General features: G+C 38.6%; 1 protein-coding gene across 3 annotated transcripts in view; it reads left to right on the plus strand.

Annotated features, from left to right (window-relative positions):
* The window catches only part of UBR2 (ubiquitin protein ligase E3 component n-recognin 2), a 57169-nt gene that overhangs the window by 9573 nt on the left and 31079 nt on the right, over positions 1 to 16517 (plus strand). For 2 of the 3 annotated variants that reach the window (XR_014545797.1, XM_083604762.1), the window contains exons 4-17: positions 1690 to 1803; positions 2349 to 2479; positions 3370 to 3508; positions 5058 to 5120; positions 6312 to 6432; positions 7033 to 7140; positions 8314 to 8402; positions 9864 to 9962; positions 11329 to 11492; positions 11580 to 11679; positions 11950 to 12078; positions 13603 to 13786; positions 15179 to 15240; positions 16348 to 16458. Coding sequence is in view for 2 of the 3 variants with exons in the window: in XM_083604762.1 (XP_083460888.1) it covers positions 1690 to 1803; positions 2349 to 2479; positions 3370 to 3508; positions 5058 to 5120; positions 6312 to 6432; positions 7033 to 7140; positions 8314 to 8402; positions 9864 to 9962; positions 11329 to 11492; positions 11580 to 11679; positions 11950 to 12078; positions 13603 to 13786; positions 15179 to 15240; positions 16348 to 16458 (1614 nt within the window). In the remaining variant the exon portion in view is untranslated. Of the gene's footprint in view, positions 1 to 1689; positions 1804 to 2348; positions 2480 to 3369; positions 3509 to 5057; positions 5121 to 6311; positions 6433 to 7032; positions 7141 to 8313; positions 8403 to 9695; positions 9795 to 9863; positions 9963 to 11328; positions 11493 to 11579; positions 11680 to 11949; positions 12079 to 13602; positions 13787 to 15178; positions 15241 to 16347; positions 16459 to 16517 lie in introns of all 3 variants that reach the window. The other variant, XM_083604763.1, reaches the window with a different exon arrangement.

The following is a 16517-nucleotide window of genomic DNA, read 5'->3' on the forward strand; positions in this document are numbered from 1 at the left end:
CAATAGGAGGTAAATCATTTTTGGAAAAACAGAAATGGGACAGGTAATATGGTGCTTCTCTCTCTCTCAGCCTGAGGTCAAGTGCCCAGTAGGGCTCTGGATTTGGTGGTTTGTTGATCTTCAGTCCCCCCGGCCCAACTTTTGGATTTCTTTCCCTTTTACAGAAATTATCAGGGGTCTGCAAATGTTAATTCCTACTAATCAGCTTTGATAATCCAGTTTTGATGGCACAACAATGCCGATACGTTATTTATGTTATCATGTTTGTTTTTCTAAGGATGGTTTATGCCCTTTGCCCATGCCCCAGGGCAGCTTACAACAAAATCAAATGAGGTAAAAAAAAAAAAAATCTATGGAACAACACAAGTCCTTAAAACACCACACCACTGATAGTCTGAAGTTATGTAGTTCAGTCTTTGTTTGTATACTGTAGGTTGCATTATTATCATTATTATTTACTTTGAACCTGAGATTAATCCCATAGCTTTCGTCAGGCATTTTACCCCTTTCAGATTTTGCTTCTCTACACTGCCATCCCATAATATGCTTCATACAAGTTCACATATTAAACATAATAAATTGCAGACTTAAAGTAAGGGAAAGGCTTCACTCTCCATTCCCCTGGCCTTATCTTTAAGTTGGATCTATTTTTGCTCTGATTTCTTAACATAGATTATAGACTCATAGAATCGGCATTGGAAAGGATCCCAAGGGTCATCTAGTCCAACCCGCTGCAATGCAGGAATCCTGCCCACAGCCGACCCTGGGTGGGCTTGAACTACCAACCTTCTGGTTAGCAGCCAGATGCACTGTCACATTAGAATAGCTGCTAACTGAAGAAGAATGAGATAGTCCTTATCTTGTTATCGCCTAATTCACTTGCTGGAGCAGAGAGAAACTTCCTGTAATTTATTTGGGAAGTACATTTCTTGAAGTATGTAAGTTAGCAGAACTAATAATCATAAGGCCAACCAGTCAGTATTTTCCATAACCTAACCTAAAATTGGAACTGGTATAAGTGAGTCATGCAATAAACTCAAGGGATTCTTGTTCTTTTATTCTATACAATAATTCCTATAATGTATGATTCCAAGATCATGTCTGCTGATTTGTCTGTATGACCTCATATTTTAGTACAATAGTAGGATCTTCTTCTGTAGGCATTTTATCACGAGTAGAGGCTTGAGCTGGAACAGAATCTATTGAATCCTTGTTCATAGAAAAGCAGGCAGGACAGACCTGGAGAATATGCCCTGCTTAGCTCTAAAAGCAAGGAGAATTCTGCTTGCTATAGCTCATATCATTGATTTACCCTTAGTTTGAAAGTTAATAATGACTTTCCTTCCCCTCTGCCCTTTCATAAGACTTGCTGATCCTTTGGCACTGGGAGCAGCCAGCTGTCAGGGCTATTACTGGAAGATGGAGCCTTATTCTGGTGGTGAGCCCAAAGGACATTCCTGTAGTCTCTGCTCCATTGAGTATAGGATTTGTTATACAAAACTTTAAAGCAGCCATTTAACTTAACATCACAAGGATTGAAAAACCACCACGAATCTCTAAATTGTCTCTCAGGTCTTCTTCACTGTGTCCCAGATTGCCAGTCAGTTTTGGATAGAAAGTTTACCAGCCTGGGTTTTCATTTATGAAGCATACTTTCTTGTTCATATTTATTTTAAAATAATGCTGTAGATGACAACATCTGGTGGAGGAGGTTTCTGTGACTGTGGCGATACTGAAGCTTGGAAAGAAGGTCCCTACTGCCAGAAACATGAACATAACACTTCAGAAACAGAAGAAGAGGAGGTAAGGATACACAGGTTTTGAAAATTATTTTGTGCTGTTGCTCAGGTTTGGACAGAGAGCAAAATTTGAGAGCCTACTCTCTGGCCTAACTCTAGGCCACCCACGCCACCCACATGACATCTTTGCTTCCTCCTGTACAAAGCAGGAGGGAATAGATCAAGATTGTTATTTCAGTCAGGTGTGCTTTATTATGTTTTCTGTATTTAAGTATCTTGTTCTTCACTTCAGGAGCTTTTAACACTAAAATGATTTTTCTAGTCTTTCTAGCAGCCAGATCTCATAGACTAGGGCAAGCATAGGCAAACTCGCCCCTCCAGATGTTTTGAAACTACAATTCCCATCATTCCTGACCACTGGTCTTGTTAGCTAGAGTTGATGGGAGTTGTAGTCCCAAAACATCTGGAGGACCAAGTTTGCCTATGCCTGGACTAGGGTATAAGAATTTTCAATAATTAACTTTGATGTGTTAAGCTTCTTTTAGCTGTAGGGGAAACGTTAGAAATTATTACCTTGATGTTAACACTTTCCTCCTTTTTTCATTTTAGGATCCTCTTGTGCATTTGACAGAAGATATGATAGCAAAAGTTTACAATATTTTTGCTATCATGTTTCAGTATGCTGTAGATATTTTAACATGGGAAAAAGAAAATGATTTACCACCTGGTTTAGAGACAGTGTAAGTAAAATTGCTGTTTGAACTTCCAAGACTGGCACAGTTTTTAATGGGAAAATGTTAATTCATAAATGACATTGTGTGCAGCCTAAAAAGAGTTGCCAATGCTTTAGTCCCATTGAAATAAGTGTGACACACATTTACATCAAATCAGTTTCAGCGGGTCTTCAATGTGATCAGTTTTCTCGGGATTGCGCTTAGTGGATATATCTTACTTGAGAGTAAATGCTATTGTGCTCAGTGGGACATAGCTTTAACTAAACATGCTTAAAATAGCTGTTCCTTGAGGCTAAAAGGGAAATGTTTTTAATACACTTCTCTAATGAATTATATTGATTTTTTCTTATTGAAAAGTCTGTTCTCTCTCCCACTTCTCCTTTATTTACCAAAGAAATTAGTGGTTGGTTTTTTTGTAGAATAATGCTTCTTGCCAATAGTATCTAATGCAATTTGCCACTGCTATAGTAAGCTAATGTCATTGAAAATAGTGATAGGATCCAGCATATCCCGTAGGATAATATAATAACTTGGATCCAGAGAACATAAAACAGAACTCCACCTGTGCAGTAGGATGTTCCTCACTACAACTCCCTCTACCCCTCCCCAGGTTGCTCCTGAAGCTTGGTAGTCCCTGCGGGATGGTCCACAGAGGGTCAGTTGGATTGGGAAATTAGAGGAATTTGGCAAGGCTGTCATGTACAAGCAGAAGTAGTTTTCCACTCACGCAAGGCATGGTAGTAAAATTAATCACAAGAGCCCTCAGTCTTCCTATTGCTGATTCAGTATGTTTCCTTAATAGAGATTCCAGTAAATAGAAGTATTGAAATGCCAGAGAAAATACCTTGATTGATTTAAATTAATTATATTCCTTATTCGTAATACTGTCTTTACAGTGAGAAGACGGATACTTACTTCTGCATGCTTTTTAATGATGAAGTTCACACATATGAACAGGTTATTTACACTCTTCAAAAAGCTGTCAATTGCACACAAAAGGAAGCCATTGGTTTCGCAACAACTGTAGACAGAGATGTAAGTAAGCTCTTTAGACTTCCATTGAAATATTGGATAAAAATGATTAAGCTTGGTCAGTTTAAGAGGATTTAGTCCTGTAGTTCCTTCCATTCTTCCTTCCTGCTAGCTGATCAACCATTTACCTTATTTGGAGGAATAGAAGGAGCTAGGCAATTTCCAAAGCAACACTGGAGCATAGTTCATTAGTTCATTCCTTGATTATATTTGCTGCAATTGGCCCTCTTGGCAGCTGCATACTTGATAACATACAGTTTTGCTCCCCCACCTCCACTTTGTAAATCATGCTGTGAAAGTTGGGACACTTCCTTCCTGGATGCCTTCCCAGCCTGAGATTCTTTGGCAATGCTTTAGCAAGTTAACTTCACAGTGAGTCTCTGGGAAAGCACTTTTTAAAATTTGAGAAAACCTCCTCTCTTCTTACACCATCCACCAAGAAAATATATTTTAGCCAGTCTTTTCTAATGTAACATAGAGGCAAAACCTATAAAAAATGAAGTGAGGCTCTCTCCAATCTTTGTAGCACTGAATATTTTGCAAGCAACATGCTCACTTTGAGGCTGAAAGTTCATTATGGAGGGTGTGTGGTTGCTGCAGAAATCTGAAAAAAATAAAAATAAAAAAAGACCGGCCAGAGGGAAAGGACTAGCACAGGACACAAAAAAAGAGCAAATCTCAAAATTATGCACAAGAATCAGTGAGTTTATTGCTCACCAATGTGTTTTGGATCAATAAACTCTTTCTTAAGGGTTATTCAACCATTTCCCTCTCATGCAGTAATCAGACTGCACGTAAGATGGCTTAATCAGTTTTTTTGAAGGGTGGGGGAAAACACACCCTATGGTTGTATCTTAAATATGTCCCTGCATTCACAGAGGCTCTTGGCTCCGATGAAAACAACTCCTCTCTCCCCCTTCCAGTTATGGAAGCCTCTGCTGGAGTGTAATTTAGGCTAAGTATTTAACACATGAAGCTCAACTAAAACCAAAATGGGCCTCAGTCTAATTCAGGGGCAGGAAACTGGATTTGCCTGTCTATAACCCTGGTTAGCCTTAACCACCCAGAGTGATGTGATATCATAGCGCGTATGTTTCTTTCTCTTAAAAAAAACACCCTTTTATTTATTTTTTTGTTTAAATAAATGCCAGCTCAAAACATAATTTAAGGTATATATTTATCATAAGATCGTGCATCTTTCAGAATTGCTGAGGAATTTAATAGTTTTGTTCACTTTTTCATAGGTGATATTTGCTATATCAGCAATAAATGCAATTTACATGAAGCATATATGTGAAGCATATATACATACTGCTTACTTAAACTGAACATAAAAGATTTTAATTTATGTTAAATATATTTAACACAAGCTTAATTGTGTTAATATGTGCTAATTAGCAGAAGTCATTGTTGGTATAGGGTTGATTTAATTCAAGCAGTCTAATTCAAGGGTGAGAAACGTAGGTGACTTCAATGTGCAATCAAAACATATTATTTAAAGTTTTAGTTATATCTTTAATTAGCTGTTAATAGCCATGTAACTGTTTAACAGGGACGCAGGTCAGTTCGCTATGGAGACTTTCAGTACTGTGACCAAGCCAAATCAGTGATAGTGGTAAGTGACATTGCTTCATTTCCCTTAACTGAATGGTATATATCCTTACTTCATTATAATCAATTCACTGTTATAGCATATCTGCCCATTAACATTTTAAAACTGTATGTGACATTTTAAGAACGTTAAGGAAATGTTAAATGTGTCTGATGGAAGTGGCAGCATGCCTTGTAAGTCACTTGCTTGATGTTTCTATCATTCTTCAAAAACTAAAAATTGGCACATTCTACTTTAAAATTGTGGTAACCTCCAGATTAGATTACTGCAATGTATTGTACATGGAGTTGCCTTTGAAGACTGGAAACTAAATATAATTCAGAGTATAATTGCTGGACTGTTAAGTGGGTATTGGGATGACAAGTGCTCACAAGTGCTTAAAGTGTTGAATTGGCTCCCAGTCTTATTTCCAGGCAAAGTTCAAAGTGCTGATGTTTTCCTTCAAATTGCTATACTGTTTGTGAGTAAAGATGCATAGGATTGAAAGGGAAAATGTATATTTTCAGCTCAAGTCTTCCCTAAGATTCTGGGGGGTCTAATGAAGAAACCCCCAGTCCAACATGTATGACTCATGCTAAGAAGCAGAGTTCAGCAGATACATCTACTGGATCAAAAAATGTGTATTCAAAAGAGCGTAGCCATAATGTTTCTCTGCAATCATCACTGAATTACATGCACAGTGTCCAAAACTAGACTGGGACCTGCATTGTGGTGAATAGATACTTGGCACTTTTGGCCTTGACTGTGTCATTTAATTGCATGATGGGATTGAAGACTGAAATCTTTTGTTGGGAAAGAAGCCTTGAACTCATGGCCTCCCCATGCCTCTCAGACAAGTGATGTGCTCTCCATCTGCAGTTACAGATAGTTGGAAGCCCTTTGCTGTAGTCATATCTGTCAGAGCCAGAAAGGGTAAGGGAAGTTGAACCTACATGTGGTGATGGACTAATTTCAATTGTTCCTAAGGCTGTTTGCCTTCAGTATTAGAAACAGAATTCAAGTTTTACCATTCTTGCATTACAAAGTGTAGACATATAGTACTAGATATTGGGAAAGCTTGTAAAAACCATGAAAATCCAATTGCCTGGGATTGTTCTATGTCTTAACTGAACAAACTTGAAAAGAAAAGTGCTGTGTTTGGAGCAAAACCTGTTAATGGCTTCTCTTTTCCCTGCCCTTTTTCCTTTCCTTAAGAGAAGTACCAGTCGCCAGACTAAGCCACTGAAGGTTCAAGTTATGCATTCATCTATTGTTGCCCATCAGAGTTTTGGTTTGAAGCTTCTAACTTGGCTTGGCAATATTATTGGATATTCAGGTACTGAAATTTGAAACACTTATGATATAGCTGGAAGAGAAAAGTCATGATTGAAAAGCAGAAAATTCCACTTTCTAGGGACAGAATGATAGACTGACATGGTCTTGTGGACATGGTGCAAACATAACAAAAATATATTTGTTCAGGCTTATTGGTCCAGTTTACTTAAAGCATGAAGACGAAGCTACTTGTTATGTGGAAAGTCCCTGAAAGAATCTCCCAACATTCTTTTCCTTTCCTAAAATCAGCCACAAGGGCACCTGAAGTAGGGAGAGTTTTATATTTCTCCCATGCCATTTCCTGACTGCAAATCATCCCTATCCCTGAGCAATTTCAGGTCCCACTTGTCTGCTTTCTAAATATGATTCTCCTCTAATGACCTTACATCACTTAAGCTTTCTATGTTGGAGACAGCCTATTCTGCAAGATCATGCATATCTGTAGTAAATACAAAATAAAGATGAATGCCTTCTATTTTAAGAATGTGCATGTTGGAGATTTAAATGTCTTACGTACAACTGAGTTTTATGCACAAAACGGATGATTAAAGCAAACCAGTTAATCCTTTTGGTTCACGTATTACTGTTTCTCCTTAATTAGATGGCCTTCGAAGAATATTGTGTCAAGTTGGCTTACAGGAGGGGCCAGAAGGAGAAAACTCTTCTCTTGTAGATAAGCTAATGCTGTCCGATTCTAAACTCTGGAAAGGTGGGCTATTCCTTCTTGTTTTAAGAATCTACCTGCACCACAGTCCGGTTGCTAGGAACGCATCTTCTTTCACACAGCTAGAGCAGCCTAGATAAATCAGAGCAAAAAGCAGCTGTAATGAGAGGGATGGGCACAGACTTTAGGTACTCAGATACGAATTCATATATCTTAGTTTACTCCTGGTTTACTGCAGTCTTGGTGGAAGGCACTGTCAAGAGGAAAGAGCTGCTCAGGATATCATAAGAAGCAAGGCTAGAAGTAGTGAGGCATTGATCTCTGCCAAGCTCAGATCTAAGCCAAACAAGCACCTCCACCTCCACATTTCTGGAGCAGCAGAGATGTAGACTGTGGGTGCTTCTTAATGCTATGCCACGTCTTGCTATGCTTCCTGTGCTCTACAGTGCAAGGCTTCCCCCTTTTGGACACCTTCCTTACATGGCTGATGTAAGATGCTGCTGCTGCATAACAACAACAACAAATTGATTGATTGATTATTATTTATAACCCGCCCATCTGGCTGGGTTTCTCCAACCACTCTGGGCGGCTCCCAACAGAATATTAAAAACAAGATAACTTGTTATTTTGATATCTGAAGAAGTGTGTATGCACACGAAAGCTTATACCAAGAACAAACTTAGTTGGTCTCTAATGTGCTACTGGACAATTATATATATATATATAGACTGCGTCAGACCAACACGGCTACCTACCTGAATCTAAAACAAGATAAAACATCAATCCTTAAAAACTTCCCTAAACAGGGCTGCCTTCAGATGTCTTCTAAAAGTCAGATAGTTGTTTATTTCCTTGACATCTGGTGGGAGGGCGTTCCACAGGGCGGGTGCCACTACCAAGAAGGCCCTCTGCTTGGTTCCCTGTAACCTCACTTCTCACAGCGAGGGAACCACCAGAAGGCCCCCGGAGTTGCTTTTTTGGTAAAACAATTCTCTTAAGGCTGAAATCCTAAACACACTTAATAGGGAGTGAGCCCCACTCAAGTTGTTAGGACACCTTATCTTCATGACAACTTAACAAAATGATTTAACTATTTCAGTCTCTACATCAGCACATTGTCACAACTTGATGATTGCTCTAAAGTTATTTGGATGATGCTGTCATATAATAGTCCTCCACATTGATATATATCTTTCTTTTTTTAAACAACAACAACAGGAGCTAGAAGTGTGTATCATCAGTTATTCATGAGCAGCCTACTTATGGATTTAAAGTACAAGAAGCTCTTTGCTATCCGATTTGCAAGGGTGAGTAACTTTCTTAATGAAAAATACTTTAAGATGCAAAGTCTGACTTTTCAAGTATTATTATTATTATTATTTATCATTTATACCCTGCCCACCTGGCTGGGTTTCCCAACAGAAAATTAAAAGCACAATACATCAAACATTAAAAGCTTCCCTAAACAGGGCTGCCTTCAGATGTCTTCTAAAAGTCAGATAGTTGTTTATTTCCTTGACATCTGATGGGAGGGCGTTCCACAGGGAAGGTGCCACTACCGAGAAGACCCTCTGCCTGGTTCCCTGTAACCTCACTTCTCACAGTGAGGGAACCACCAGAAGACCACATAGTGGAACACATAGAATGTTACACCAAATCAGGCATGGCCAAACTTTGCCCTCCAGCTGTTTTGGGACTACAACTCCCATCATCCCAACTAACAAGACCAGTGGTCAGGGATGATGGGAACTGTAGTCCCAAAACAGCTGGAGGGCCAATTTGGCCATGCCTGCACTAAATAGTAATTGCTGGTGCCAAAGGCTCCTTATGCCTTTTGGAGTTCTGGGTTGTACATGGTATTCCTGCATAAAAAAGGACTGCCTGAAGACTTGATGTTTGGGAAGATCTGCATGTACTGTTTAGATGCGTGCACAAAGCTGGCCTCAATATTAAAGTCAATGTGGAAGCTTTGGATCACAGCCTAAATGTGGAAATGTATATTCCTATGCGATTTGGATGGCACATGTTACCACTTTCGCTGGATGTGCCTAACAATCCAAATAAAAAAGCAGTTAACCAAGGTTAAATCAGGCGTAATGGTGAACTCTGGCTTAATACAAGCGAGAATCATTGTGCTGAAACTGGCAAATGGCTTGGGGAGGGGGAGGGAGGAGCTCTCATTCCTACCTAACTGTGGTTTATGATGCCTGAAAGATCGTCTGAAGAGGGCTGTTGTGTTGTGGAATGAAGTCAGGCGTCATTTTCGAATAACTTGGGAGTAGTCAACCATGTAATCTGAAAAATAAAAATTATTCTCACATATTGCCCTGCTTCCCAAATATGACCTCTAAATATTGGCTAAACCCAATAGCATTTCCTTGTGACACTTCTAACTGACTTCCTTTTGCTTGACACAAGTAACCGTTGCTATAACTGTGCTTATTAATGGTCTGGTAAATTGTAATGATACTGCAAGTTTGTTTGCACTGTTTCTGCACAAATGCAGTTTTCAGTACAAAATCTTCCCATCGCCAGCTTTAAATTTAGTTAGAACATCTGGTCAGTGCAGATTAGAGGTGAATTTCCCCCTTGTTGTTTAGAATTATCGGCAGTTGCAGAGAGATTTTATGGAGGATGATCATGAGCGGCCAGTGTCGGTGACTGCTCTCTCTGTTCAGCTCTTCACTGTGCCTACTCTGGTGAGTAGCGGTTCCTTTTTTAAACTGATAGTTGGCACCCTTTGCCTTTTTTGCCTCCTTCTTTAATAGAATTATGAGCGATTGCAGAATGATTATGTGAAAGATGACCACGACAGAGAGTACTCAATTGCTGACCTTTCGGTACAGATATTCACAGTGCCTTCACTTGTAAGTACTTAAATGCTGACTGAAACTCTCTTTGCCCCAACTCCCACTCAGATCTATCATTAATAATTTGTTATTGTTTTATACACAGGCAATCAGTCTTGCATAGTTTCATGGATAAAATACAGATCTCTACCCACAAGGAGATTACAGTCCAAAATAGGCAATGGAGGAAAAAACAGAGGGGAGGGGAAAGAGATTCCCTACTAGTACTTTTGTGATAGTATTAGATCACAAGACTCATTTATGTTAAATTAGTAGCTAGAGTATAATAGTTTCAGAGATGAATTCCTGCCCCCAGAGGATCCGTGCTTTAAGGAATGGGCAAGACATTAGGTTGGTGCATTAGTATACTTTTAATTCATGCAAATATTTTCGGTTGAGAACTTCAGTGACAGGTATGGCTGCAACAGTTTCTCCTTTTAGTAATGTACCGAGCAATCAGAAACATTAACATAATGAAGGAATATACATGAAACATGCTTGTGTTGGAGGCATTTGGCAATAATAGGGAATATGATCTGACACTCTTTGAGACACATGTTAATGTCCTTTTTATATTTCAATTCTGTATCTCAGTCCAGTGAGGGGGTGGAATTGAATGAGGCAAAATTAGTTGTGCAAAGATCTCTGTATACCTGTAGGGCTCCAGTGCTATGCTTTTGAAATTGGATTAGGGTTACAGTGCCATAGAAATGACATAATTATGGGTGTAGCTATTTAAGGTGACTGCTTGAAAATTTCCAGTGAAGATTATAAAGTGCTAAACATAGTATGAAGAAAATGTACTCCTTTTAATGAGAAAAGTACCAAATTATGGTTGTTAACTGATTCAGATATGTTAGACAGAATAAATACGGGTAATGTTTTGGTGTAAGGTTAAAGCCAACAGTTTATTTTACCTCAGTTACTGAACCTTTTTTTTCTCGGAAAAGATCCTGTGTACATCTTGGTTGAGATGTAAATAGATTGTTATATTGCCCAAATTGGGTACCTTTTTAGAGATCTGATTAAAACCAAGTGATGAAAAGTGGGTTATAGAGATTTAGAACAAAAAATCATGCCAATTAGTACTTTTATGACTCATGAGCGATAGACAAAGCCCTGTCAGTCATTCAAAGTACAATTCCTAGCTATAGACATGGAGTTGTAACTCTTTATTTTATCCTTCAAGGATCAGAGGATTCTTAGGTGATCTCCCACCTAGTAGCTGGCTTTCCTGCCCAGACTGCTTTTGCTACAGAAATAGGACTACCTTATATACACAGAAAAACCATACACCTGAGCCTTCTTCTGTTAGTTGAGTCTCTTATCCCTGTCATTAGCAGACATGATTGAAACAAACCTTTAAATATCTATTTTGACATAGGCTCGAATGTTAATAATAGAGGAGAACCTCATGACTACTATCATCTCAACATTTATGGACCACTTAAGACACCGAGATATACAGGGCAGATTTCAGTTCGAACGGTACACTGCGCTACAGGCTTTCAAATTCAGACGAGTCCAAAGCCTGATTCTGGATTTAAAGTGAGTGTTTTATACCTAATCAGACAAAAATATTTTTACATGTATAGCCCAAAATCAGATTGAAAACTTATTTCTTCTGTACTTCAGGTACGTGTTGATAAGCAAACCAGTTGAGTGGTCTGATGATCTGAGGCAAAAATTTTTAGATGGTTTTGACGTCTTCTTGGAGTTACTGAAGTGTATGCAGGTAGGTGATTTTCTTATTCTTAAGGTACTTATATTTATCAAGGAGTAACAACTGAGGTGGTATAGGTGACTCTTCATATTACTGTTAAAATATTGCTAAGCTTTGGAAATCTATTTTTTACAGTTGCCCCAATTTCAGTAGAGCTAAATATTTCTACAGTTCCCTCTGTAGGCAATCACTAGGCAAGATTTGCTGAGTCGCAGCACTGACCCTACCCTGTTGCTTTGATGCTTCTCTTCTAAATGATTTGGCTTTTTCCTATTTCTGAAGGGCATGGATCCAATAACCCGCCAAGTTGGGCAGCATATCGAAATGGAACCAGAGTGGGAAGCAGCATTCACGTTGCAGATGAAATTGACCCATGTCATCTCAATGATGCAGGACTGGTGTGCTTTAGATGTAAGTTGCATCTCCTTCAGATGTGTTCAGATTAATCTGAATGAATAAAATAGCTACATTTTCTTAAGGTTCTCATATATAAACAAACAACATAGTGTACATCAGTGAAATCAAACTGCTTTAACAATTGGGATCTCCAACATTGTGCACATTTTTCAGGTAATGATTATTGGAATAAACTAGATTGTAGACTTCGTGTTGCAAAAGGAACTGAGGATTGGACTAGTACTTTATATCTCAAGGGGTAGAAGGAAAGGGGATATATATATATAAATGTGAGAAGAATTATCTGTTGCCATCTTGGTTTGAACCATTTTTTCCCTGTCCTTAATCTAAAAAGGAGGACGGATCATAACAGTGCCCATAATTTTGCAGCTTCTCCGGTGAATAAGAAACGATAAAATACTTTGAATCTAGTTGCCTTTCTCTTTGGTCAGGACTTCCCACGCTCCACCTGACAAGATGAGGGCATAGGTGGCAAATACCCATATCTTGCAGATAGTTCCCCTTTTTGGGCTCAGAGCCCAGCACTTCAAGGATAACATCAAAGCGAGCCAGTTAGCTTATATCAAAGCAAGTGAAAATAAACATATATGATCTCATTGCTACAACCACTACCAATTAATTGTGGGGTTATCTTGACTACCAAGATGGCGTCTGCAGAGCTTCTGGAACAGTTCGTCTTTGGTTCAACACAATTACTTTTTTTTTTAAGTGCACTGAGTATTGGTGTAAAGATGCATGCTAATGAAAGCTTTAATTTTAAGATCTATTTAGGACCTTTCTTTTCTCACTCTTTAGACTGAAGATTCTCTGAGTGGCTAATAGTTTAAATACTGAATAACTGAACTGTAACAACAGAAATAAACAGAGCAGTTGAGGTATCTCAGAACCATGCCATACAATTTTCAAAGCATAAAAATTGAAATGGCCTGGGGGAATAAAAAAGGGAGCATTCCAAAGTTAGGGTACCACAACTGAAAGGATTCTGTCTCGGGTTGCAACCTTCCTTAGCTTCTGAGGGTGGGGAACAAGAAGGGCTTCTGAGGAGGATCTTAATATCAATTGCCCTAGTCCAAAACCATTTCGGGTTTTAAATTGGTGGTACGGAAAGGAAAATTGATAAAATACAAGATTCCCTTCTGCAAGCAAAACGCCTCTTTCGCATGTGGAAAGGCTTCTTTAAAACTTAGTGGAAGAGCATTTTATGCACGAAATGAACTGAAATACACAGATGTTTTTCTGCTTGCAACGGTTTACACAATACCCCATGTTTGAAATGTAGTTCCATAATCCCTTTGCTTACTATTACACAGCTCCAGATACCTTTTCATGTAACATCTTCACAGAATTATTATGAGTAAAGTCATTCCACACATCATACTTTTTTGTATTCAACCAAATAAGCTGGGGCTAGGTTTTATCTTGGTACATCTTTAACGTGTATATTTTAATAATAAATAATGCTGTAACTTTATGTAGATGAGCCGTGTTTTCTTTGAATAGATTCAGTCTTTTTTATAGGAGAAAGTGCTGATCGAAGCATATAAGAAAAGTTTGACCACATTGATGCAATGCCACAGCGGTTTTACTGATGGAGAGCAACCGATTGACCTCAACATGTGTGGACACTCAGTTGAGACTATCAGATACTGTGTTTCTCAGGAAAAAGTTAGCATTCATCTCCCTGTTTCTCGTTTACTTGCAGGTAAGGACTACATATTTGGTTGGTTTTGTGCTGGATTGTTTTAAAGCAGTTTATACAAGCGCACTCGAAGATTAGATATTTTCCTAAACTCTCCCCTTTCATAAGAACTTGCATGAAAGTGGCCTCCCAATTTTTCTCACAGGCCCATATAAGTTCAGCACAAACAGTTGGGCCTGGTGAGCATTTAAGGTCCCCAACCCTAATCTGCGGGTTGACATCTGATTGGATTTTATTCTGATCCTGATCTGATTTGAGGATGTATTTTAATTGATTGTCTGATTTTAAGTTAATGTGTTATACATTTGATGTTAGTCGCTCTGAGCCCGGCTTTCGCTGGGGAGGGCGAGATATAAATAAAAATTATTATTATTATTATTATTATTATTATTATTATTATTATTATTATTATTTGTTTGCTGACTCCTGTCATCATGATTTATCCATAGTCATATGAACTCTAGACCCCTGCTTTATTTATTTTTTTATATGCACTACAGAATTATGATATAAACCTGCAATCTGCATGAAACAACTTCATGATTGTGGATATTGCCAAACTTGACTATCACTAATATCTGCACAAGGTTATTTTTCATTTGGTGCATACTATCTTTGGAAATGAACCAGATCATGACAAATAAGTTAACTTGTATTATACCATTGGATTTGTTTGTTTGTTTGTTTGTTTGTTTCATTAATTAACAGGACTTGTATACTGCTCAACCAGCAAAGCCTCTAACCAGTTTATATAAAGTATAAAGATACTGATAAAACCAGATGTTAAATATAAACTGACCTAAAAAAATCAATAATATAAATAAAGTATGACACACATATACAGTTACATATTAAAAGACATGTCAAATGTACAAATGTCAAAAGTTTTTAGCACAGGGTTGCCGTTCATCTGGAATTTCCCAGACATAGCTGGAATACGACAATTGGAAGCAGTGTCAGGGCAGAAATTGTTGAAATGCCCTGGGAAATCCGGACATATGGCAAACCATGTCAGAAGTCTAGATTTTGGTGAATTTCCTTAAAAATAGCTCAAAAACATCATTTTTGTCCCGATTTCCACTTTTTGAAATATGGCAACCCTATTTTAGCAGGCAGCAAAAACAGAACCATGAAGTTGCCTGCCCTATATCAATGGGCAGGGGTCTCCAGAACGTCGGTTCTGCCACACTGAGATTGATTTCTTTCATGTGTGGAATAAACATTATATGACACATGTAAGAGGCTGTGACTTTGAAGTCCTAGATGTCAGAGTTAGAAACTGCATTTCCTAGTAAAGCTCTAGTTCTTTTCAGCTTTGCTTGACAATCTTAGTAGGTCCCAGAGTGGCAAAAATTGCAAAAATATTCTTCCCTTTTTTGTCTTTTGTCAATGTAGGTTTGCATGTGCTTCTGAGCAAAAGTGAAGTGGCATACAAATTTCCAGAACAGCTTCCAATGGTGAGTAATATTTAGATAAATGTATCTCTAAGGTTCAGATTTTCAAAATAAATTGATTTGAGTACAAAAAAAAAGTGTTGCTGGTAATAGTGGAGAAATGGAGCAGTATTTGAGAAAAGTTGCTTTAGCTGTTGGTTAAATACTTACTTCCGGAACCACAACTGCCAGAATGCCTTTGGAGTAGCCTAGCATTCAGTGCACTGGTGGAGGGTTATATGGAGATCAGAATTGTTATTTGGGAGACTGGAGTGATCTACAGCAAACGGTAGGTAAGGCCTGGTGAAACGAGATAGTGTTAAAGCATGTTTTGTTTCCTTAAATCTGGTTAAGATCCCAAGGATACAGTGAATATATGGTTCTGAGTTCCGCCTCTGGAGCAGTTTATAGGGTGGTTTCAGTGAGTGATACCCTCCAGAGAGCTGGAGGGGATGACTATGACTGTGTTTTCACATAACACAAAACCAGGGGTAGTCAACATGGTTCCCGGTGTTGCTGAGCCCCTCTTCCTGTCAACTCTCATCCTTAACCCATATTAGCTGTTGTTGATGGAAGTTGTAGTCCAACAGCATGTGGAGGCCCACAGGTTTAGTGCTATATGCCTGAGCTGGTATAAGCTCAAGCCAGGCTTGTACTCTTACACTCCCGCTTCCATTTGCATGACTGGGAGGATAAATTCGGCAGTGTTCAGTTTCTTCTAAGCTCTGCTTGTGATTTTGTGTGACCCAGAGATTGCAGTTCGTAATAAAACTTTGAATTCGGCTTATTGGGAAAATAATTGGGAAAATAATTTGTCACAATCTGTGGTTCACTTGAAATGACAAGCCATCCCTTCATTGCCGGGGGGGGGGGGGGAGGTTGCACCAGATGAGCCTTGGGGTCCCTTCCAACTCTTCAATTCTATGATTCTAAGATTAGGGAGAAATGAAGCTAAATGCTGCAAATTGTACAAACTGTACAAACATTGTACAAACTGGTTCAGAACACCTGCAGTTTTTTTTCAAGAGGTAGAATAGGCTTTCTTTCCATTTATAAATATATTTCAGGGCCCTCACCAAACATGATGAATGTCTAAAGCTTTTTCTCTTGTTTTATGTTCACTTAATGCAGAGTGAACTTAGTCCACCTATGCTAATAGAACATCCCCTGCGATGTCTCGTTCTGTGTGCTCAAGTACATGCTGGGATGTGGAGGCGGAATGGGTTCTCACTTGTTAACCAAGTAAGTATCGAACATTTATTTGCCCCTCTTTCTGTATATATCTGAGAGTCATGGGACAA

This window comes from Podarcis filfolensis, assembly GCF_964270895.1.
Source record: "Podarcis filfolensis genome assembly, chromosome: 3".
Lineage (NCBI taxonomy): Eukaryota > Metazoa > Chordata > Lepidosauria > Squamata > Lacertidae > Podarcis > Podarcis filfolensis.